At 48.7% G+C, this 24,667-nt stretch overlaps 1 protein-coding gene across 1 annotated transcript; it reads right to left on the bottom strand.

The window, feature by feature from the left end:
* Positions 1-7,675: 7,675 nt before the first annotated feature.
* RFLNA (refilin A) lies at positions 7,676-23,640 on the bottom strand. The gene is made up of 3 exons (XM_056504600.1): positions 23,264-23,640; positions 14,573-14,682; positions 7,676-12,905 (listed from the first exon to the last, which is right to left on the bottom strand). Exons 1-3 carry the CDS (start codon positions 23,630-23,632, stop codon positions 12,572-12,574), a joined length of 813 nt encoding a protein of 270 aa, XP_056360575.1. The 5' UTR covers positions 23,633-23,640; the 3' UTR covers positions 7,676-12,571.
* Positions 23,641-24,667: the final 1,027 nt, after the last annotated feature.

Consider the following 24,667-nt stretch of genomic DNA (forward strand, 5'->3'; position numbering starts at 1 on the left):
AATGCTGACAAGGGCTGACAGCCATCTCCCTGGTCAATAATTCACACTGATGCTGAAGAAACAGAAGGTGGGGAAACTCTAAATTCAAGGCAAACACTTAGAATTTAATGATGGAAAACTTCAGGTCTACTTGCAAAGCTCTTACATAAAGAGATGAAAATGAAATGGGACAAAAGCAGATGGCTTTGAAAACCAGCAATAGAAATATGTCAGCAATCCACACTGACTTGTATTTTAAGTGGCAGACAGGAGTTTTTGAGGGGAAGATGAAGGATGCCCCTGATACCTTTGCCCTGGACAGACTGAGAAGGTGCAGGAGCATTGTGACCTTCTGGTGACAAATCAGTGTTCAGTCAGCATTAGAGATTTTTTTTTTTCTTTTGGAAAGAATTAAAGCAAGAAAATTATTATTATTATTATTTTTAATTTTTTTTTTAGCTAGGCCAGGTTGAGTGACAAGAGCAGGGAGAAAAGGGCTCAAGGTGGAGGCTGTCCTTGTGGTGCACCCTGTGGGTGAGGAAGGGGATGGGATGCAGCTGGGGTACCCAGCAATGAGCAGAGCAAGATTTTTATTTTTAAAAAGGGTACAAATCCCACCAGAATTCCACTCCTCTGTGCTGGCAGCACCCAGCCCTGTGTCCTCCCACGATGGTGGCCCACAGCCCTCACACACTGGCCCCAGCTGAGCCTCTGGCCAGAAGCTGTTCCTGGGCTCTGTGCAGCAGGAAGCATTTCATACTCTCCTGACAATTGCAGTGCAAATAGCCATCCATCAGTCCTTGTGATTTGCCATGACATTAAATATGCTCTGTGATAATGATGCAGAGGGCTAAAGAGCTGATCTTGGCAGGAGATGAGATGGGGTGGCTGGTGAGTAACTTGGGAGGGAAATGGAGCAGATTTTGTGGGATGCCTGGCTCTTATCAGCACTGGGAGCCTGAAGGGTGCTGGCCAGAGGTGTCCAGGCTGGCTGAGCTCTGCCTGGCTTCTGTGCCATCTGGGGAGAGCTGGGCTCATAGGAGAATTGGGAATGAGTGTCACTATGTGCATGTATGAGTAACAGCTGAATTAATTGTCAGGTTTATTTATCCTCTCATTTTTTGGCCTCCTGCAATTACCAAAAAGTATTTGTCAGACTCCAGGCAGTGCAGTGGTAATAAATCACTGGCCACTGACAGGAGGTTGGAGCAGTTGTATCTGGAGTGATCCGAGATTGGTGTTGGTGTTACTGAAGGGCAAGTGCTCAGAGGGGCTGGGGGCCAGCAGCAAGAAAACCAGCCAACAAACCAAGCAGCCAGCTTTGCAGAAATACTCCTGAAATTAAATCCATGGATGCACAGTTGTCCAGCTGTGGAGAAATCCTCAAACAGGGAGGCAGGGGGGGCTGGGGCAGCCACATGGGACACTGCCAGACCCTGAGCAAAGCCACCCCTGTGAAATGAACAGCATCTGCCTGTATGCCCTGAACTGGAAATGTGCTGAAACAGAGTTGGAGGGTGAAATGCTTGTGCTGCAAGCACAGCACCTTCTGGATCCTGCTTTCCAGTACCCGAGGGTGTCTGGATCCCAGAGAGGAGGGGCCACGTTCACCTCAGCTCAGACACAGCTGACAGGTGAGGCTTTACTCCTCTGGCCCTTGTAACAGAGAGCAGCCAGAAGGGGCTCCCTGTGCTCAGGAGACCAGCCCAGAGATGGGTTCCACCACCAGCACTGGGGGGAGTGAGCTGGTCACACGAGAGGCCAAAGTTTCCCTCCTCTGGAAACAATCCCACTGTCCCTCTGGAAATGCACAGAACCTGATGAGGCACAGGGTGTTGCAGGGGTGGGAAGCTCCATCTGGAGAGCTGTCTGCTTTGAAGTCTGATGCTGTTTTAAACTCTGCAGGGTACTTTTGCTTAGGAAAAGCAGCAGTTGTCAGTGAAGACTGATCTTGGTCCAGAAATTTTTGCTGCTCCCCAACTTCTTTTCATATTTATTAGTCATTTGCAATCTCTTTGATGATTAAATGCATGTTCAGCTTGGAGAAAACTGTTGCAGTATTTGCTGAGGTAAGTCAGGGCAGAGGAGATGCTGCCCACATTGGCCATGCTAATGATGGTGCATCTAGATTAGTCATTATTAATTGCCATGGCAGCCCCAGTGCTCCAAGCAGATGCTGAGGAAACTCATGGAGCCAGCAGGAGCCCTGGGGAGGTTCTCACCTACAGGCAGTTTTTCCATAAGGCTGCAGGTCAATATTTGTGAAAAACATTGTGCCCATAGGAAAGGAGCAGCACCAGGAGCTTCTGGGGGCTCCTCTCCTGCCTCCAATGGCACAGGAGGAAGGGAAGTTCCATGAAGAGCAAATAACCCTGCAGCACCATGCAGGAGGCTGCTGTCAAAGACACTCCATCCTAATTGAACATGTTCCTCAAACTGCTCTGCACAGCTGTCAGCAGGTGCAGCCTGATGGGCCCCAAATCAGCTCCAGTGAGACAGGGATCCTGGAGAGGTTTGGACTCCACTGACTTGGGTGTTTGTTTGCAAGTCCAGATTTAGCTGTGAAATCCTGATCCAGCTCTGCCCAAGATCTAGGAGTATTTTCTGCTGCTGTTTCGTCCTGAGCCCTTTCCAGAAAGCAAAGCAGCTGCCAGAGGTCAGACACAAGGAACCTGGTTGGTGTGTGCCTGAAGATGGGTGCCAGCTCTGGATCTGCATTCCAGTTGGACCAAAGCAGAGCTTTCCCCCATGGGGATGTTAATCCTGGGCCTTGGCTTAGAGCCATCTCCAGCTTTCATGTTTTTGGAACTGAAAGAGAGCACCATTCTCTTCAAGGCTCAGCTCTATACCCCAGTGAAAAGTCACAACTGGCTCCTTAGCACTGAAACCCATCTAACTCCACCCCACTGGACTCATTTTTAAGCTACCAGTCTCCATGGGCTGCCAGAACATCCTGCTTCCCTTCAGGCCAGCCAGAACCCCTGAGCTGGAGCTGCCTCCTCCATCCACTGGTGAAGGAAAGACCAAACAGCAGAGGTTGGAAACCAAATAGCAGAGGTTGCTCTTGGGTCTCTTTGAGGGGGAGGGCAGCCCTTTTTATAAGGTTCAGATGTTGTTTTCTGCCCCAGGCCATGCTGGGAAGTGAAGCAGAGTGTGTTAATGTTGGCTGGAAGAACCTCTGTGGAAACAGGCTCCAATGGAGCAGGGTTCTCCTCTGCTCATTTCCTGGGGGAATGGGGGAGACGGCACAGGCATGAGCAAGGAGTCACCCCTTGCTGAGCTTCCCTTACTGCCTAAAATCTCCCAGCAGTGAGTGTGGCTTTAGCCAGCCACCCACTTCCCCAGGGCTCTTGGGGACCTGCTGTCCCCTGGTCAGTGGCTGCTGTCCCCAAGCCAATGTTACAGGGAGAGCTGGTCCCAGTGCTGAGCTGATGGGTTCCTTCTGGATCTGTTCCCTGCTGGGAAATGTGGAGGTGGAGGACTCTGTGAAGGGCAAGGCTGTTCTCCAGATGTTATTTTTCACCATTAGGCAGTGTTTAAACACGCTGAGATTTCCCTCCCCATTTCTTTCGGAGTGCACATAGAGGAGAGACCCTTGGAGGAGTGAAGTGAGAGGCAGGGGGAGAGCAAAGGAAACCTTCCCTGAAAGTGCTGAGCTGGGCTGCCCATTAGCAGAGCCGGGCTCCAGAGGGTCCCTGCTGGCCCCAGCCAAGCCTGGAGGCCTTTGGAACACGTGGCTCATTACCAGAGTGCCTCAGCCAGGGCTGGGCTGCCAGAACAGCTCCCGGGGGACTCGGGAACGGCCCCGTCTGCAGAGCTCAGGGCAGAGCTGGAGGCACAGCAGAGCTCTGCTTAGCAAAGCACCCTGAGCCCCACAGGCTGCTCCCCCAGCCCCTGCTCCACTCCACCTCCAGCCCACTTGGAAAGCAGGCTCAGACTAGAGCTGGAAGGATGCTCAGCTCCTCTCCCAGACACTGAGGAGCTGCGTGGTGCTCTCTCCTCTGCGTCAATGTATCTCAGGGTAAAGCCGGTGCTCAACCAGCCAAGGATGCTCCAAGAGGCTCTGCCATCCCAAAATGCCAAAGTAACACCCCCAGCTCTGCCCCTCCAAGGCCACAACAGGCCCATGATAAGATGTGCATCGTGGCCTCTCTGAGCTGTGCTCATCAGCAGATAAAACAGATATCCTGGAAGTGCAGGCGATAAAAAAAAAATCGCTGTCGGAAGCACAGCGAAACCCATCTGTGAGTGGAAGAGGTCAAAGAAGAATACAAAGGCTTTTATTTCCTGGAGGCATTTGTCAGCAAGACAAATGAGGTTTTTTTAAATTTGCTGCCATTTCCTAGCTGGCCGCCCACGCAAGCGCCAAATGGACTTTCACTCACACAAAGCTGAGTGTTGGCTCGTGTCCTCTGTAACCCAGAGCTCAGGAATCAGGCTGCATCCCTGTTTGTGAGCAGTAAGTGGGGCATATTTAAAGGATATGGGCAGATTTCAACACTACATCTATAACTAGTTTATTGCTGGTGTGTTCCTCTCTTGCCCTTATTATTTATGTTGAAAATGATAAATGAGGGATTGATGATTCTGGCTGGTTCATGAATAATCAGGTTATTCCACTGCAAAGCCTCAGGGGAAGGTAATGTTTCTACAATCCTCCATCAAAGAGAAAGCAGTTTGCACGCTCGTGTGTGTCTGTTGTTCATTCCTCCACTGCTTTGTGTGAGTTTTGGAGGGGTTTTGCAACCTCCCTCTGCAAGTGTGCCTATGCCCAGGCACTGCCATGCTGCATCCCAGTCCAAAATGCTTCCCAGTCTACACAGTCCCTTGGCACCACCACCAGCAGCCATACACGGGGTGTTTGGAGCAGTTTGGTCTCCAGAGGAGGAGGTGATGGGAATTTCAGTGTCCAGTGATGGGAGGTGCATGGAGATCACAACCACAGCAGTCAGCTTGGAAGGAGCCCTTTTTTATTTCAAGGAGCTGCAAATAGCTGCTGGTCTCAGGATTTGCTTGTGAGACAGGAAGAACCTTGGGGAGATGATCTGAATGTTTATGTATATAGAAATGTCTAATCACCAGGCTCAGAACAGGCTCAGGAAGAGAATCTGGAGGTGGTTAGCTGGAGAGGAGGATATTTTTGTGCTAGAAATGTGCTGTCCGCCTGTTTGCAGGGTAGGAAGGATACGATGAGAATCAAAGGCTTGGCAGGATGAGCATTTTCATCCTTGTAGATGTGAACTCCCCATCTGTCATGGACTCCAAGGCATGGAACTGTTTCGATCCAGTATCATTATTAGAAGCAGAAAATAGAGCTCATAAAACTCCCTCCTTACACCCTAAAAAAGCAATTCCAGGACCCTTTATCCTACTTGAGAACAAGCCATTCCTGCATTAATTTCCCTGCTGGGCTTGTTGCCAGGAGAAGGAGACTCAGTGCTTTGGCAGGTCCTTGCTCCTCTCCAGTGTCACCAGACCAGGGGATTTAGAAACAGAGCTGGGGATGGGCAGTGTGGTGGCCAAGCCACGTTCCTGCCAGCATGTGGAGCATTTGCAGGGGCTGCATCTGCAGTGGGAATTGCTCCTGCAAGCAGTGGGATGGAAACCAGCACTGGATCCACATCCCATGGCTGGGCAGACATGCTGAGGGCAGCTGGCAGTGCCAGCCTTGGCAGCCACCATCCTGCCCCCATGCCCATGCAGCCACCCTGGGCCTCAGCTGCTGAAGCCAAGGGGCCCCTGAGGCACTGACCCTGAGACACAGGACAGGAGGAGGTTGCAGAGCTGCACCTGAAGCATCCCAGGTGGATTCAGTCATCCTGGAATGGTTTCTGGGGGAGATAGTTGTGGGTCAGCTCAGGGGACAGAGATGGATCTGCTGGGCCAGTCTCCCATTCCAGTCTCCCCACAGAGATGGATTAAGTGGCAGTTCAGTGTCCTGTGCCAGAGGAGACAGTTCCTACCAGTGGCATCACTCCAGGCATGCTTTTGGTGATTCCTCTGGCATTGTAAGAGATTCCTGACATTTTTGAGGACAATATAACCTCCAGCTGCTTGGCATTGCCTAGAACTTCCAAAGACACTTCTGCAGGTCCAGGCTGTGACATTGCCATCTGCTGATGGAGAGCAAAGATCCCAGGTCTGGCACATGGGATTTGAACTGATGGTTTGGCAGCAGGGGGATGTTTTTACTGCTCCAGGATCAGGTAAGGCTCTTTCTCTGGAAAATCTTTCCATTGTTTGTTAACTGTAAATAGCTGTGGAATGAAATTTGTTGAAGGCATCTATTGTTTCCTTACAGTTCTGCTTTATTGAGTGGAATAGGGACCCCAGCCATGTGGAGTTTTATTGTTATTTAATTTGTAGCTGCCCATAATCAGCAAATTCTTTTAGGTGAGGCTTTTGGCATTTTATATTCAGCATTCTTGCTGTCTGTAAAACCAGCCTAAACCTTTCCTTCTGTTCCTGAAGGCATGTAGTTTAAATTCAAAGTCCATCCATTATAACTTCAGCACCTTGTAATCCCTCAGAGATATGTGCAATTACTCTCTGAAATATCCCAGGAGCAAAACTAATACCAAGCATCATCTGCTTAAATTTACAACATTCAACTAGCACAGTAAAAGCCACTAGCTTAGGGGTTAGCTCATCTGAGCACACTTGCCAAAACACATATCCTGCATCTAATACTGCTTTTGCTGCTGAGGATTTAGCTGCCACCTCAGGAATCTCCACTGGACAGCATTCACATTTTATGGTTTTATGCACATGTCCTTCATCTGGCATTTGGGTGTCAGCCAGTGGACTCACCCAGCCTGCACAACCCCTGCCTTCTCCACCTTGTGTCTCCTCAGGTTCTTAGCCATGAGCTTGTCTCCCATCCTTCATCCCAGGAGCAGTTCAGCCATGATTTGTGTCAAAAACCTTGGGATGAGGACATGGGCACTTACCCTGCAGCTGAAGCAAACTTCTTGCATAACATGGCTTTGCTTCTCCTTTCCATTCCTCAGTTTTACAGCTGTTTTCATCCAAGCCTATTGACTTCATCCCTATAAATCCAATGATTTTTCCATAAGGATTAGTGTCAGATTCTCCCTGCAGACATCTTGGGTCTTGGAAGACAAAGAGGTCTCTACTAATGGCTGGCTGGTGAGCTTGAGGCATTCACAGTAATGGCTTTAAAATTAATTTCATGGCCAGGCACAGTTTTAGCTCCAGTGCAGCTCATCCACCATGGTGATTTGAGAAGCCAGGACATAGGGGGGATCCCAACAGTGCACCAGAATGTGGATACCTCAATATTAAATAAGCATTGTGTGGGTTCTTCCTGCCCTTGAAGGCCATGGAAAAGCTGGGAGAGGAATTGTCTAGATCCAACACCAGGCTTCATAGCTTGGTAGAACAAGATGAAGCTGAATAGGGAAATTTAGAGTGAAGAAATGGTCAAACTGATAACCAGGGGAATCCTGAAAGGTAAAAACTGCCTCTGAGAGCTCCTCCTGAGCTTTTCAGCTTTCCCTGAGCACACAGAGCAGGGTTTGCACATCACAGCACTGACTGTGCCACAGCCACCCATCCATGGGAGCTGTGCTGAAATCCACAGAAAGGGATGGACACACCAGAAATGTTCCCTCTGGATGGAAAAAGGGCATTAGGCACCAAGGAAAGGGATATGGAAGAGGAAGGAAACTCTGCATATATCAGAATGAGGGTTTGAGCATTTTATTACGATATATAAATTTTGTCTTCTTAAATTACTCTCTATGAGTTGAACAGAAAGGGATTATGGTGGAGGAAGGAATATACAAAAATAAAAAGATATTGTGAGCTACTGCATCACCACATATACAACAGTAAAGTACTTTATAAGCACTTAGAGAACCAGACTTACAAAAATAAAAATATGACACATCCTTATGCATTTCCACCACTTATAAGTTCTCTTCTTCCTTCTCTAACCTTCAGACACCTTTCAATCCCATCCTCAGGTCACAATTCATGATAGGATACTTTGCTCATTTTGATGGCCATTACAGTATCTGAAAAAGAATCAGTGCCTCCCAAGACTTATAAAATCCAATGGTTATAGAGCTTTAGGGGAGATGTTCAGTACAGATCAATTTGTGAGTGATCAGGTGATCCTCAGGGAGCAGACTGTATCTGGCAATAAAAATCTGAATATCCCACAAGAAGATCCATCATCCCCTGTAAAGCATTTCCCCATCTCCACAGAGGCACAGCTCTGTGCATGTTTGATTGATGCACAGAGAGCTCCTTGTGAGCCTGGGGAATGCTGATGCTCACAGACCTCAGCAGGACTGAGTAACTGTGACAGAGGATGGAGCTGATTTTGTTTCAGCTCTAAAAAAGGCAAAGATGCCTTTTCCTACAGGAAAAGAGGCAGGTTAAAACCCCAATGGCTAAATATCCTAGCTCACAGTGTTCACACACAGAACCTTTCACCTCTATGTCAGACTCACACAGTCTTTAGTCTTCAGTTTGCTCTACAAAGTCTTTTTTGCTCATTAGCCTTCTGGTGACCTTTCCCATTTTTTTTAAGACACACTCAACATAAATAGTAAACAGCATTCACTTCTCTGACCAGCAGCTCACTCAAACACTGCTATCAACACCCAAACACCATTTCATCAGTCCCAGAAAGCGTGCACCCAGGGTGCAAATCTGTCTATATTTCACATTGAGGAAAGTAGAGCTGGCTGAGGAAGGGGAAAAAAAAGGCAGAAAATAGACAAGCAGTAAACTTTTGGTCAAAGTTGTTCTCTGCATTTGTGCAACGTATTCCACAGCTTCTGAAAGTTCAATATTTGGTATGGGTTTCATCTTTTTGGCCCCAGATGCAATGACAGCAATGCAGGCAGACCAGACATGAGCATGCTCTGTTGCATTCCAGGGCAAAAGAATCATAGGGATGAAGGGAAGAGAGAACCCCCCTTTGAGACAAGGACTTTCCATATTGAAAAAGCAATCTTCCTCTTGTCAAAAAGATAAAGGCAGTGTCTGACTTTACCCATCAGGCTTGCAGAGCTGTGGGCAACATGCACATCAGGATCCTGGGGAGAAATATTGTAGCCACAGTCCCAGCTGTTCAAGGAAACTCACCTTTCCATGGTCTAAATTTATCACTTTTATCTTTGAGAAAACATACAGGAACAAAGATCTGTTGGCTGAGATTAACAACACTCCCTTGAAAAGAAAAGTACCTCCCTAGTGGGACTAATTGTTCCTTTTAGATGTACAAACAGACTACAGGTATGGCATAAGACATTTCTTGGCTGCACAAAGTGATTCTTCATTGGCAACACAAAAACACAATTCAGTTTCTGGTGTTTAAGCAAAACAAAAAAGCCATCTCTTTTCCCAGTCATGAGTAAGATGAACTTTGGCTTTTCTACCACTGCCTAACCCAGCCACAGGGATGGGAGCAGCAGGGACAGGGAGTGGGCAGGCAGGTTGGGATGTGTGCCCAGGCAAGGGTGAAGACTTTACTCTCTGTGGTTTCCTTGACCCCAGGAAAAACAAAGACCCTTTTGCTCAGAACAAAAGCAGCTTGTGATGGACCCATGGGCGATACCATATACAAAGGTATTTCTCAAAAATTTCTCCAGATCTCAGGCACTTGGCAATGTCTCAGTTTGGATGTGGCCCAGGGTTGACAGTCCCACCATAGCCACTGTGGCTACACAGCTCAAAACGTGCAGCAGCCTGGAAACCCAACTGCCTTCTATCTGCTTTTTTTTTCTCTAAAATGGCAAGACCTGAAAAGCTGCTTAAACTCAAAGGAGCAGGAACATGTTAGGTCACTTCTAGTGTATTTGCAGAGAAAACAAAGCATGAAGCTTCAAAGAGGCCTGGGCTGGGTGTGTGGGACCCTCCAGTGCCAAGGATGCAGCCCTCCACTGCACCCTCCCAGGGGTCACATCCACCTGTGAGACTCTGCCTCAGCAGCCCTTCTCCCTGTGTGGTGAAAGTCCAGGTTGAGGTTCAGTCTCTCTGCTGGATTTGTATTTGCACACTAGGTTTTCTTGGCTTGCCTTGAATTCTCTCTTACTGTTGCAGATGATATTCAGGAAACAGAACTAACAGTGGACAGAGTGGGCAGAAACCTGCAGCAGTCATGATGAAAGGGTTTTTCTGGGGAAAACCTGTCCCACTCAAAGACCAGCATGATCAAGAACAGCAGCTCTGTGCTCAAAGCAGGGGAATAATCCAGCTGTTAAAAGGAGCAAAGCCTGATGTGTGGTCAGAACAGGGAGAGTCTTAGCTCTGAGGTCAGCCTGTCTCCACCAGCCCACTCTGTCTGTCATCATGCAGGGATCTCCTGGGTGTGAGTACTGGCCTTGCTTCTGGACCTGGATCACACTGCTTGGAAACCTGCCCCTTGGCACAGACTCCCAGGGATGCAGGCACTGAGCCCCCAGAGGCTCCTCGTGTCCCCAGAAGGCAGAGGGGTCTTTCCCCTGCTCCCAAGGCTCACTCAGCAGGACAGACCTCAAGATGAACCAGCAAGTAAGTGCATCACCAACCTCACTGCACTGGGACCACGTTCATCCAAGCACCAACCCCCTGCTGCTAAGCCAGCTCTCCTGCTTGCTGGAGCCCTGGGGAGAAGGGTTGCTTCAGGCATAATAATCCCTCTGGAGGCAGATGCTGCTTTTCCAGGCTTTGATGCTGACAGACAGTGACAGCAGAATCTGACCACTAACAAATACAATCCTTGTTTGTGTTGCTGTAAAGAATTCAACAGTAGGTGGAAGCCTTGGAAATCCTTTGAGAGGTTTCTTCCTACCATGTCCTAACTCCCAGTAGAGAGGCAGAGTTCAGCACTGCCATAACACACATCTTTCAGCACTAATGATGCTTCAGCTGTCAGGACTGAAGTTTGTATTTAAAGACTTTATATTTACCTCTGGTGGAAAAACTGTGCTACATTTTAAACAAGAGAACTCTGTTTCATAAAGGTCACAGTTCTGGTCACATTTACCAACTGCTTTTTGAAACTGATGGAAAAAGTATCTTTATATGTTACTAATTTCATTATTTTTTCAAGTTTTTCAGACTTTTTTTTTTTAATCTCACTGGGTTTGTGCGTCAACTGTTCTGGGCAATCAGCTATGTCTTGTTGACATTGTTAATACGCTTTCTGACTTGGCTGCTCAGCTGTGTTCTGAAATAACTCCATCAGACTCACAGCAAGTCAGGAACAAAATGGAAAGTTTCGAAGAGAGAAAGCTGGAAATTAATTTCCGGAGCTGCATGGTTATTTCTAAGTCTGAGCAGCATGCAAAAATTCTTGGTAAGATTTTTGGAGACAATTCCATGCTATTTTCAAAAGTTATATGTTTGTGGGAATCCAGGGTCTTGCAGATTTTCAGCAAGAGACCAGAGTGAAGATATACCAGGAGATGGGATTCATGAGTGGGGAATGTTTTACCTCAGGATGGCTGCACTGAGTCCTGCTCACTGTTTCTTGGTCCTTCTGCAGAGACAGTTCAGCTGTTTGCAAAGTACCTGGTTTTAGTGCTACAGCCTGGCTGATTGAGGAAAACCTGGATGGATCTGGGCTCTTCAATCCTTCAAACTCTACACTGAAAGTTTGGCTGCTCCTCTACAGGCAGAAAAGCTGCCCATGCCACAAATATGGAAACTATTGAGAGGCTTCAAACAAGCTGGGAGCATCTTCCTGCTCTACACTCCTCCCTGCAATCCAGCCACACCCCGAAACTCAGAAGGGCTGCAAGTGCATACAGATCCCTTAAATTAGGTGTCAGAGGCAGTGAACAACATGGCACACTTGGTCTTACAATGCTTTTGATAAAAGGGCACTGGGCTCCTAAATCTCTCTGTCATTTTTAGAAACTTGCCCTTCAGCTGTTCATTTTCCTCAGTCTCCCTGCTTACTCCTGGCTGGGCTCACAGATGTGTCAGTGCATCAGAGCAGGCCCTTCTCCCATCTCCAGCTTGTGCTGTGCCTTGCCATGGTATACAGACATCCAGCTGCTAGCAAGAGCTGGGGGACCTGTTTAAATCCTCTTTTTCCTGGGACAGTCTCCACTCCTCTCAGGAAGTGGGGTGACTGTGGTGCTGTAATAGGGCAGCTCTCACTCAGCTGAGCTGTTGGAGCAAGCTGTGATGTACTGGTACAAATAACCTCCTCCTCTGCATGTCAGCTCTGAAAGAGATCCGGCCTGGAGTGTGCTGTGCTGACCAGACGCTGACTCTGCAGTTGGTCTTGCCTTTGCAGAGACCAAAATAGCTCTGAAGCTCACAGTGACTCTCACCTATGTGCTAGACAAGACCTACAGAGCTCATAAGGCATCATTCTGCTACGGGTAACGGGGTCCTTTGTCATCTTGACTTCATCTAAACACAAGCCAAAAATAGATACACCCGGGGTAAAAAACAAAAACAAACCCCAAAAATAAAATCCAGATCACGAATGTCAGGAACGTCGCAAAATACAAGCCAGCCTCTCACTGATCAAAACCATCCTGTGCCCTGCCAGCCTCCTCCCAGCCAGTTCAGCCTTGCCCAGAGCTGCTCTCCAGCCGCGAATACTCAGTGGCCGGGCGGATCAGAGGCTCTCGCCGTACATGACGCACGGGTTGGTTTCCTCACACAGTTCCAGCTGCACGCTGGAAGCAAACCAGCGCTTGGCACAACCCAAGCTGTAGTTGAGGGTGGTCCTGTAAATGTTCTTGGCACGCTTGGGGAAAATGATGGTGGTGCTCTGGAACCTCAGCGGCCGCTGGCGGGGCTCGAAGGTCAGCTGGGATTTGTAGCTGCGCCAGGTGCAGTTGGGGGCGGCGATGACGGTCTCGCTGTAGGTGGTGACGGTGGGGATGGGGCCGTAGATGATGTCATCCCGATAGCGCTTCTCCGAGTCGTACTTCACCTCGGAATTGCACCTGCAGAGGACAGCAAGGCATCAGGGGCACAGCCAGGGCAGCAAGGGAGGCAACACAGGCAGGACTCTTCTCCAACCCTTCGAAGCTGGCAGCATCTGCCACCTCCTACTGCACAGACACTGGGGCACATGCCAGCTCTACAACCCAAAGGCAAGAGGACTCTGTCCTGCTGGGGAATCTTGTTGGAGCCCCACCTTGCTGTGAATCCATCTCAGCATTTCTGCAATGTGGTCATACCAGGGCAGAAAACACCTTGTTGCATGGGCTCCAAGCAATGCTCTTCTTCCTCTGGTTTTCTCCATTGGTGCCACTGGGGCCTCAGCTCAGCCCTGAGAGCTTCACTGGAGGCAGACAAACACCCTGTGATGGACCTGTCGAGCTGTCAGGGCTGTTTGTCTTTTTTCTTTATACCACCTTGCCATCATTGCACAAAAATGCCCAAAACCAGCTAAAATCTGAGTGCTGGGAGATGAGGGGTGAGGTTGGTTGCTGGAGCCTACAAAAAATCCAAGCAATGCTGAAAGAGCAGGTAAAGCAAAGGGACATTGTGGGCTACGGCTGCCCAACACCCAAGCCACTGGTCTCAAAGGAATTGGCCACTTGAACTGCCAACAGATGAAGAACCACAAAAGCTAGGACATCATGGCCCTGCCTTTTTTCTGCAGTCATCCAGAAAGGATGTGCAGACACTGGGCCAGAAAAAGAGCTTTTTCTGGAATCCCTAGCCATGGGGAAGAGCAGGACTTCCAGTGGTTTTCCCCGCTCCCCAAACGCTCCTCCAGCAATCAGCAGCCAAGGAATGTGCAGCTCCACGTAAAAAAGATTAAAAGCTGGGTGTGTGCTTGTCATTACCTCCACCCAGAGGGGGGCTGACTGATTGTGCACCACGTGTAATCTGAGCTGCTGTAATGTGTTTTGCACAGCTAGGGTGTAAGCAAGTCATTCAGCACACATAAAACAGGACTCCGATGTAATCACCATAAAAACATGCCCGCTGGCAGTTCCTCAGCCAGCAGAGATTTACTGGGGTACATTTCCAGAGAGACTTCTGCATAGGTTTGAGGGGATTTACAGTCCTCCCACTGTCCCTGCCCCAAGCTGTGTCTAACTGCTCCATGCTGTTTGCAGGGTACATTCCACATCAGCAAAAGAAGAGCAAAGACCAATATTTATCCACTGGCCACAGCACCAGCCCCACAGGAGGGCAGAACATCTCCATCACTGGCTTGAGTTAGCATCTCCTCACACAGAGGAGCTCATTCAGGCTCTGTGGGCTGTCTAATGTTGGCTTCTCTGTGGCAAGAGTGAACAAAAACAGGTGCCAATTAGAAGGGTGTTGCTTCTTCTGAAGATACAAGTCATCTGGGCACAGTATGAAGACCATCAGATTACTTAGTGCAGGCCATCAAGCCCACAGATGGTAATGGTTTTCTCTCACAGCCTTGGATTTTAGCTAGCCTTGGAAGGAAAGCTGCCTTCTGTCAAAACCTCCTCGCCTCTGCCTGTGCTGCTGTCAGTGGCTTTAATTCAGGAATTACCCTCCCACCTGTCCTTCCTTCTCCATCAAAATAACCATGACTCCCATTTGTAAACACATTTTAATTTTTGGCAGAAGCACCAGAAAAGAAGACAGAAATCCCCATCTCCCCACCCAATCCCATCTGTACCTGATTTCCTGCACGGGCTCAGGGTTGACCTCAATGCTTTCTCCAAAAAACACCGGGTACATTCGAGGCCTTATCTCTGGCATGGACGGGTTCAGCAGCAGATAAGGCATCTGCAGGGAAGGAGAGCACAGCAAGTGTTGGGACACAACAGATGGGGCTGGCACAGTTCATAACGTGCTGTGGCTGGCAGCTGAGCAGCCTAACACAACACCTGGACTGTGCTCACCTACCAACACCTCCCTCTGCCCCAGCACACCTCCCAGGTACGTGACTGTGCCCACATCTCTGTCACTTCATGCTGCAGTATCTGTTTGTTGAGATTTAACCTTGCCTTTGCTTCCTCCTTTCTCGTTTCTCACAGGAATTGCAATTGTTTTTGAGTTTTCTTTAGCCCTGATATTGCCTTTACTGCTAGTAATTAACAAGTCTTAGAAACACTCGAAATGTGTCAGCATGGAGAAGTGCTCCATGTCTGACCTAACACGGTGATAGGGCCTAAGGCTGCTGACTTGAAGGATGTAGGTCCACTGAAGTGAGACATCTATATGTATTTTTACAGATATAAGTACAAATATGTACATAAAATCATGCATCCCTTGAAACAATACAGCAGAGGAAGTGATAGACTTGCTGTTCCCAAAGTCTCTGTGCCAAAAATGGCTCTCGAGCTCCAAAGGACATTCTTGTTAACCATAAAACTGAGGGTGGGGTGAGACACTGGGGCACCTTGTGGCCTCTGCAATGCAGGAAGCCAGTTGCAAGCCAAGACTTTATAATGAATGGAGTGGATCCAATTCATGACACCAAAAACTGGATTTTTAAGACTAACTGCACCGTGAACTAACTCCGACAAATTGTCACAGACCAGCCTAGGCTCCTCTGCCCACCACAGAAATGACTAATCCCACTTCTCTATATTGGAGTGCTGTTAAACACCAGTTCCCACCTATAGGGATCCTGTGTCTGGTGCCTGGATCAAACCCAGCAGCTAATTCAGCCTAATCCTGCCCTCCTGGAAAAATGTCACTGCAGGTTTCAGTCTCTGCCACTGCTTTTCTGTCAGCAGATATTTATGACACCCAGGGACACAGGATCTCTTTAAAGGAATGGCTGGCAGCCTCTGTGCAGGGTCTGTAGATGGCTAGCTGAGGTCTGCTTTCCTCTACTGGTTTGGGCCTTCTGCATCAGGCTAAGGCAAAAAATGTCACTGCTCCATCTGAATTTGCCAAGCCCTTCAATTCTGTGTCCAAAGTCACAAAGCTGTTTCTTCTTTTCATACTGAAATATCCCTGCAATTTATAACGGTGTAAAGTTGTACTATAAAATAAAATGGCCAGCCCCTCTTTTTGATTGAATATTTCTGTTCCATTGTCTAAACAGAACAGTATCTGCATAGTTATGAGGAGAAAAGGGGAAAATATATATATATTCACCCTCCCTAGCAAAAACAGGCCAAAAGGCAAAGTTCATTCCTGAACTGCTTTCAACACTCTTGACAGGGGAGGGCAAGGGCAGCCTTTCTGGTCATAAATAAAGCTCTTTGCTTCTGAAATGTGAATTGTTTACATCAGACAAGCCTCAGTTCACAAGGATGCAGATGTCCAGCTTGTAACAGTCTGCACATGGCCAGAGCTCTTTCTAAAGGCATTTTGTACATGGGAAGAGGTTCATTTGTGTGCAGGAGTCAAACACCATTTGCACATGCTTGTGAGCTTTGTGAACAGCAGGCAGGCTGCCCTTTGGGGGTTCACCTGCAGAGGGATGCACATTGCTTGAGCTGGTGAAGGAAACAAGGCTGGGATACGTGCCCCTGTTTAAAGAAGCAGTTTCAAGGAAGTGCTTCCAGGCAAACAAGCCTTCAGACTTCTTGCTAATGAATGCTGACACTAAGTGTGCTCCAAACATCCCCAGGATGCAGGAGATGCTACCAAGTCCTTCCTGTGGCTTAGCAGGAACATTGCTGGGGCACCTGGCCCCCAGTGTGTGCCTGGGAAAAGCCTTCCCAGCCCGCTGAGCACCGGGGTGCTGCTCGGTCAGAGCGTGGGCAGGGCAGCACAAGGGAACAGCAGGGAGCAGGAAACAAGAACACGCTGCAGAAACAACACCAGAGAAACAAGAGAAACAGTGCACAGAGAAACAGAGGCACTGGCATGCATGGCTGACATCAATCAGAGTCCAAAATTTACAGCTGAACTTGGTGAGAGCAGGATTAAGTGTTCTCCAGGTTAGTTCTGGATGGGGTGGTGAGGAGGCTATTTCCTTTGGGGGTTACAGTTAACCTTGCTCTGGGCAGGGAAGGGTGGCAAAAGATATTTCACATGCTGTGGATGAGCACCAACTTCAGACCTGCAGGCTTGGCTTAGTTTAGAAAGCTGGAACAACTGTGAACATTGGCAGGCCAAAGCCAGGATTTCTACTGCCTGTTGAGAGCATTACAGACTCAGACCTCTCTTCTGTGAGCTGCTGGAGGTCAGAAACCTTGAAGTAACCTGGAAGTCTGCACATGGAAGATGTAAATAACTTACAAAGCATGGCCTAAAAATAGAGACCTCTAAGACCCTGCAGGCTGCTCACCAAACAGCAACTGATTTGCTTGCACAGCATGAAGGGGTCACTACACAGCAACCAAAGGTTTCACACAGCAGCCACTGAAAGGCACTTCAGGTGACATTTTGTTTTCCCTCCAGTGATATTCTGAAATGTCGGCTCCTGCAAGTCACCTGGAGCTGGGAAGCAAGGAACAGAGGATATGAGCTTTCCAAAAGATTTGTCTTTGGGGCTGAAACGTTATATGCTTGGCACATGTCAAAAGCTGGCTTTTTGGCAGGAGTTTGACACCAACTCCTTCCAATCTGCTTTAAGGAAAAAAAAAGAAAACAAAAATGTTTTGCCTGTCAAAAAATACTGACTCAATTCTTTTTCCTTCTGCACAGGGATAGCTGAAAGAAGAGGAGCACTGGACTGCTGAGGTCCCTGCAGAAAATCAGGATCCCTGGCTTGTTTCAGGAATCTTTTGGTGATCTCCAGACACTCCACAAATAAGGTAGGTTTCTGTATTATCCTGCACTATGGATAGAGTTGCAGGGAGCAGAGCTTGCCGCACACTCCTGGAGGTCACTGATGGTGAAGAGGAGAAGCACACATCACTTCAGACCAGGCCATCCACGAGTGATCCATAGCAGAGGTCTGTCTATCCAAGGGTTCCTGTGCTGGAACGCTGCAGTGGTGACCTGATTCATCTGTCCCCAGTAACTGGAGCTGTGCTGGTACTTACCAAATGCAGCTTCACAAAAGACACCACAACCCTGTCATCCTTAAGGACAGGAGTCTGGTAGGCAAGGAAGGTTGAGAAGACAAAATGAAAGAAACCAGAGATATCAAAAAAGTGACTCCCATGTTTACAACTTGTTCCAAGGTGAATATTAGGCAGTAAATGAGCTATTATTTTTATTTCTTTTCCAGTACATAATTTGTGTCAACCAGCAAAGAGTTACAGTATTATTAAAAAGTTGAAGAGCTTTCTTGTTTGGCTGCATTTTTCCCTCTGCCTTAACTCTGATGCCTTTCAGGCATGTAACGGCCTGGGCAGCTAAACTCTGCTTTTTGCAAGTAGCAGATAGATAAACACAGATAAAATTGGTTGCTGAACGGAATTCAATCTACAGCTCAACTACAGCATTGACTGTTCTTTAGTTGCCAAATTCCAGGCAGCAAAGCGAGAAAAAGGAAAGGAAATTAACGTGACTTGAAATAAATAAATCCCCAAAACCTTCCCCCAGAGAGCACAAAAAACCAGAACTGACCGACTCCTTTTGCTATGGTCATTACGTGGAAGGCACCAAGATGTGGCATTAGATCTCTAGGGACTGTAAGGGGAAACAGCTTCCCAAGTGTCAGGGTTACAAACAGGATACAGCTTCCCAAATTCCCAGCTCCTAGCTTAGCTGGGGCATAAGCAAATCTCTCACCACATTTTCCCACTATGGTAACATGTCAGGTCCATGAAAATGTCACTTTACTCAGCTGTTATTTACAGCTATAATGAAAGATCTGGCTGAGTTATTTGACACACATCTACATTCTCCGCTCTAGAAGATAAGCAATATTTGTTTAACAGACCATTTATTTTCCCAATATCTGCACGTATTGCACATTACGAGTAATTTATACCAGAGCCGGATGAGATTATATTGGGAGGTGATAACAGCAAATGCAAACCTCAGGTAGAAAGCAGGGCTTTATTATTTCAAAGAATTACATCCTTCCTGCTTATCTTTTATTTCAAGTGGGAAATGTGTGCTGCTTTGCTTATTATCCACAGGGTTACGTAGGGACACAATGCAAATTCAACAGCTAGAAGACATCCCCCTCAATGTCTTTCATCAGAGCCACACTTTTCAGAGCAGATGATGAGACCCTGATGCCTGTTTCCCTGATCTGCCCAGAAGGGACATCTGTCAGATCAGGTGAGGCAGATCAAGTGAGGCCCAGAGTCATTCCCTGTCCTTCACCAAGGAGGAGGAGGAGTGGTGCATATCCAGAACTGGATGGGGCTGAGGGACAGGGAACAGCCAGGTGGGATTAGCTTCTGTCAGGAGAGTTCACAGGCATGGAACTGAAGCTGGGGAAGTTCCTGCAGGATCCAGCCCCATGGGAGTGGCTCAGGATGCCAGGCTGCCAACAAGCCCTGAGGCAAACCCTGCTGTGGTGCCAGATGGGTGCCTTGCTCCCTGCACCAGCCTGGAGCTTCCCCAGAGCTGCTGGGACCCACAGGGCCCTGGGAGTCACATCCCCTGCCCCATGTGCAGGTGCAAGCTGGCTCAGGTTGGGGTGCTGGGCCTCCCTCTCACGTGCTTTCAGTGTAGGAGTTGGCAGGTATGGAAATTACACATGGAAAACCTTTGATGGCCATGTTCCCCACAAGACACTGCCCCATTCCTGAAGCACTTTCAGTGCAGGATGAGATGCTGGCTCTGTGACCCAAGGGGTCTTCAAAATGCTGCATATCAGAAAGAGCTGTTCTGAGGTTTGGAGGTTTTTTTTGGTTGTTTTTTTTTTTTTATTTTAAATTCTTAATATGAGCCATTAATCCAACAGGGCTGGCATAAATGCTGACTTGGACCACATTGCTGGGACCCCATTGTTGTTGCCAAGGGGCAAGGTCTCCTTCTCCATACTTGAGATGAAGCTGGAATCTCTTCCCACTACCCAAGAGTGATTCTGAGTCATTCTTGGTGCTGAATGTAAGCAGAAATTCCCTACATTCACTGGGATACAGTCCCACAGAAGTCAGCACTCACTGAGGTAGGGTGTGTGCACAAATACTTAATTCTTACAAAGTAACAGGAAGTCATTGCAGTGGCAAAAGCTCCTTCTACTGTTGGGAAGGAACATAAAATCTGCTGCTTCAAGAAGGCACAATGGATAGTTCTGCAGATGAATGTGAGCTTGATGTCCCCTGATATCCATTAGGAGTTGTGTGATGAATGCAAAGCACTTATTTCAGCACAATCCAAAAGCAGCTCTAGCCTAAATCTGTATCCCAGGGCAAGAACAACAGGGAAAACTCTCAGCAGGTACTTTGATTTCATTTCATTCCCCACACTTTCAGCAACTGCTTCTTTGTGCATATTATTAGGAATTTATTTTGTGATCCTGTTCCTTTTGACTCAGCTTTACAGACACAGTCTTGAGAATTCAGTAACCAGAGTCATAAGAATCAATTTAATAATGTTTCAGATTTAAAAGGCAGAACTAAGTAAAAGTCACCTTCTATTTTCCTTAGGATATTTGCACTTAAGCACAAAACACTTGACAAATTCCCTACATGGAATTTATTTGAAGAAATAAAAGCCAATTTATCCTCCACTACAAGTAAAATGAAAAAAAAAGTCCCTAAATGGTGTTGAACTTGTGGTATTTATGACTCTGGCCCTAAATTGCCTTTCATATTTTCTTGGATCCCAAAGCTGCTCCCAAATTGGCTGGTTAAATGTGAATAAATGGTGCATTGTCTTAGAAACAAAGTTGTGCTTATTAAGGAGCAGAGAGTTTACTTTTTCAGAGTCACAGTTAATAACACAGAGCAGAGAGAGCACAGATTTTGCACACGAGAAAGTCTTCGAGAAGGGCATGCAATCTCCTTTTAGTCTGCATGAGAAGGGCTGTCCTAAAGCAGAAATATTTTTGTGAACATATTAGTGAAGTTGGAGCAAAATAGCTGACTGCAGAAGAATGCAACTGGGTTCAGACTGGTGGTTTGGTAGTTCTGCAGCAAAGAATAGTATGAAATACTTCACTCAGATCTGGAATGTTGTTTCCTTCACCTGACAGCAATTTATTGTAACTTTACTTACTGGAACCTTGGCTGTTGGTGACTAAGCTTATATGTGGTTTTATAGAATTCCAACACAAAGAGTGCAGGTTGTGTTCCTGGCTCTGTCACGTTTCTAAAGCAAAACAAACACTAATATAACAGGCAATTAAAACCAGCATTTCTTGGTTTGCAAATAGCTGCAATTATTGATTTGCCAATTCTGCATGCTCTGATGAACAGCAGAGGAACAGACTTAAACAGAAGCACATTCATGGGTTGCATAACTGCTCATAGATCTGCAAGCCCTTGTAAAATGGCAAAATTAAAGCTAATTAGACACCGCAATTTGGAAGTATGAAGCAAGCAATGATCCCCATATTTTTCCTGCTTTAATATCAGCTGCAAGTACAGTACTTGCACAGTAGAAATGAGAGGAAGTGAAACTCTCTAGTCAAATGGAGTGAAAATTCCTATTAACTTCATTATTTTGCAGTGAACCAAACAGCTGAAGAGCAGAGCCCAGTGCCACTCTAAGTAATACAGTCCAACAGTATTTCAGCATTTGGATCCCTGTAACCTTCTGTACCTGCTAAGAGCATGGAATTCCACACATTCCCAATGTATGGAACCCATACTCTAAGCAGGAGCCCAGGGTTACCCTTGAAATGTGACACAGAATTTGGAAACATCTATGGTGTGAGCTTTTCTGAAGTGTCTAAAATGTTCATTAATGATCCAAACAATTGAAAAACTTAATTTTACCTTATACAGATCACAGGATAACTTTTTTCCCCTGTAGGAGTCAAGCACCAAAACTCTCAATCCTAACAGCCCATGAAGTGAAATAAATTTTCTCATGTTCTTTCTTCTTCAATATCTAAGGACTTTCTTGGATGGAGTGGTGGCCAACTGTTACATGACTGGAATGGAGACTGTCACATCTCCATTACAGGGTTTTGCAGACACCTCCCTCCCTGCTGTTTTTTGGTCCAAGCAGCCTTCACTCACCTTCCTCCCTCATTTTATTTTACAGACACATAGCAACAGCCTGATGCTGCCAAATCAGAGGTGTGTGGCTGACTTTGTACATAAACACTCCCACTGAGATGGCACACACGCCCAAGCATCTGCAGGTAAGGCTCCATATTAGGAACTGTGGTGTTAGCAGGTTTGACTTTCATAATAACACCTCACACCCTCTCCACTGTGAGGAGTCATTGTTCACAGGGAAGGTTTTGGCATGTTCAGGAGTAAAAGGCAGTTTTCAGTAATATGCTCAAAAGGCCTCAGAACTTGAGAAAGTGCACGAAGGTGTGAGGAGTCATTGCAAAATGTCTTTATGGGAAAGAAGTCTTTGAATTGTCACTAAACTACAGGTAGATAAATTTTTCTTATGGAAAGATTTGTGCTGCAGTTTTCATTCCATATAGAAGCCAATTAACAGTGTTGAATACACCTCCAAACATCTTTCATACATGTTTTAAAAAAATTTTAAAGAGCCCTGGGGAAGAACTTTCATCATCCTTTAAAAAACTCCACCACCATTGCTTATGCTCTGAACTCTGTTTTAAAAAATGGGTTTTATAGCTCAGGGATAGAAATAAACAAATAAAGCAAAATAATAGTCATCATAAATCTACCCAAATCCTACTCCACATTCAACCACTTCACTGGCAGAGCATCAGGCTGAGCGAGACCTGCAGTGCTCTGCCAGCTGTCTGGGCTTACAAACCTTTCACACAGGCCGATGGCACAAAGCCCCGCTCCAGCAAAGGGCAGCGGCACCCGGCCCTTCCAGAGCCTGTCCCGCAGCAACTCCCCGGACACACACCCCTACCCTGCCCCAGCTAAAGGGCACTTTTGTCTTTCTTTCAGCCGGGGCTCCAGCAGACGCGGCTCCACGCTCCTCACAAACCAGATGTGGGATGCCAAGGCGTAATGATGGCTGGGAGCCCCTGCCTCGGTCCGGATGGATGCAGCTCCAACCTGCACCTACCAGGCAGAGCAGTGTCACTGAGAAACAATCACACTCTTCTGCTCCTAAGATGGGCAGGGGAGCTTGGTTCGGACTGGGGTTGCACTCCCGCACCGTTATTAGAGTTCACCCAGCCAAACTGCCAACACTCTGTGAGTGAATCCAAAATCCCTGCCCGGCCCTGGGCCAAGCCCTGCCTGGCACAGCAGCGGCGCTGCCAACACCGGGCGGCAGCAGCCGCGGGCAGCCCGGAGTGCCCTCGGCCGGCGAGGGGAGCTCAGCCCAGGGGTGCCCAGGCAGTGTTCACAGGCACCCCCTGCCTGCCCCCGCTCGGGGCTCGGCCAGCCTTCCCCCGCGGGGCCGGAGGGGACAGAGCCCGCTGCCCGCGTTTGGCTCTTACCACTTTGCCGTCCTTGGCCTCTCGCCGGTGGCCCGGGGCCGGGGGGTCCGCGCCGCCGCTGCCCCCTGCTCGGCCCTCACCGGGCGACAGGGAGTAGAAGGGGGGGCTGGGGCTGGGGGGCAGCCCCGAGTCCGGACTGTCCAGCAAGCCTTCCCGGCTCTTCTCCTTCAGGCTCTCGTCCATCCCTTGCAGCTGGAGGTGACCTACCATGTCTGGGGGACAGCGAGGGGGCCGCGGCGGGAGAAAATCCTCCAGCGCCGCCCGCCGCGGAGGGAGGGAAGGGGAAGGGAGCCCGGGGGGCCCCTCCTGAGTCCCGAGCGCCGCTACCAGCCTGCCGGAGCCCGGTGCTGCGCGGGGCAGCGCCAGCATCAGCCAGACCGGGCTGTCCCGGCCGCCTCCCCTCCACCGGCCCCGGCCCTGCCCGTCCGGCCGCCCCCGCCCTCAGGCGTTCCCGGAGGAGGGAAGCGCAGCGCGATCCCCCCGCCCAGCCCCGCGGGGACGCGGCCGAGTGCGCGGGCAGCCCCCGGGGCGGCCCCGCCGGCAGGGAGCGCTGGGCGCGGAGGGGGACGGGACGAGGATGCACCGCGCTCGCCCACAGCCTGCGCCGTCCGCCGCTTGCCGGCGGCTCATTTATCCGGAGAGGGTGGGAGGGAGCCGGGGAGCGCCCTCCCCTTCCCCCGGCCCCCCAGCTCTGTCCCGGCCGCGCGGTCTCGGGCGCTTCCCCGGCACGGAGCGCGTTGGGCGCCGCCCGCCCGCCCTGTTCCTCCTGAGGGGACGGGGCAGCGCCGGGCGCGGCGGGCGGGACAGGGGTGTCCCCGCACACCTCCCCGAGGGCTGAGGCTGCCCTCTGCTCATCGCCTCACTGCTGTCCGAGTTTTCCCTCAGTTATGTTCCGTTTTCCCCTCTGTTCTGGTTTTTGTCCCTCTGCACGCTCCAAGGCTGGCAAAGGGGCCTCGCCACATACGACACGCCATCACAGGGGCACAGCTTCACTCCACTCATTCCCTCACTGCTGACACAAGTTTTCCCGCACTCAGAGTTTGATTTCCCCCTCAGTTCTGATTTTCATCATCCTTCTTTCATCCCCACACTGCCAAAGTAGCCTTTCCCCCAGTGCCATGGTTTGTGGGCATGAGGGAAGAGACTTTATCCTCTCAAGAACCATCGTCCCTCCTCGCTTTGCGGTGGTAAAGGGCAGCGTCACCAAGGCCTCAGGTCACCATGGTGGTCTTGGCTCCCAAGGTGCTCAAACCCACCATATCCCCTCACGGCAGCCCTCATCCCTTCTGCTCTCTCACGCCTCTTTCTTTGGCTCCACAGTTTCTCACACACAGCCAAGGAGTCGGCCTTCCTATCCCAGCCATCGTGTGGTCAAGGTCACCTTAAACACCATGGAAGGGCATC

The sequence above is a fragment of the Oenanthe melanoleuca genome, chromosome 15, assembly GCF_029582105.1.
Source record: "Oenanthe melanoleuca isolate GR-GAL-2019-014 chromosome 15, OMel1.0, whole genome shotgun sequence".
Lineage (NCBI taxonomy): Eukaryota > Metazoa > Chordata > Aves > Passeriformes > Muscicapidae > Oenanthe > Oenanthe melanoleuca.

Coding starts and splice junctions, on each gene's coding strand:
- RFLNA (XM_056504600.1), bottom strand. CDS start 23,632: ATGCTGGCGCTGCCCCGCGCAGCACCGGGCTCCGGCAGGCTGGTAGCG. Junction 14,683..23,263: donor AGGCCAAGGACGGCAAAGTG/GTAAGAGCCAAA, acceptor CCTTCCCTGCAG/ATGCCTTATCTGCTGCTGAA. Junction 12,906..14,572: donor GAGCCCGTGCAGGAAATCAG/GTACAGATGGGA, acceptor TGTCCTCTGCAG/GTGCAATTCCGAGGTGAAGT.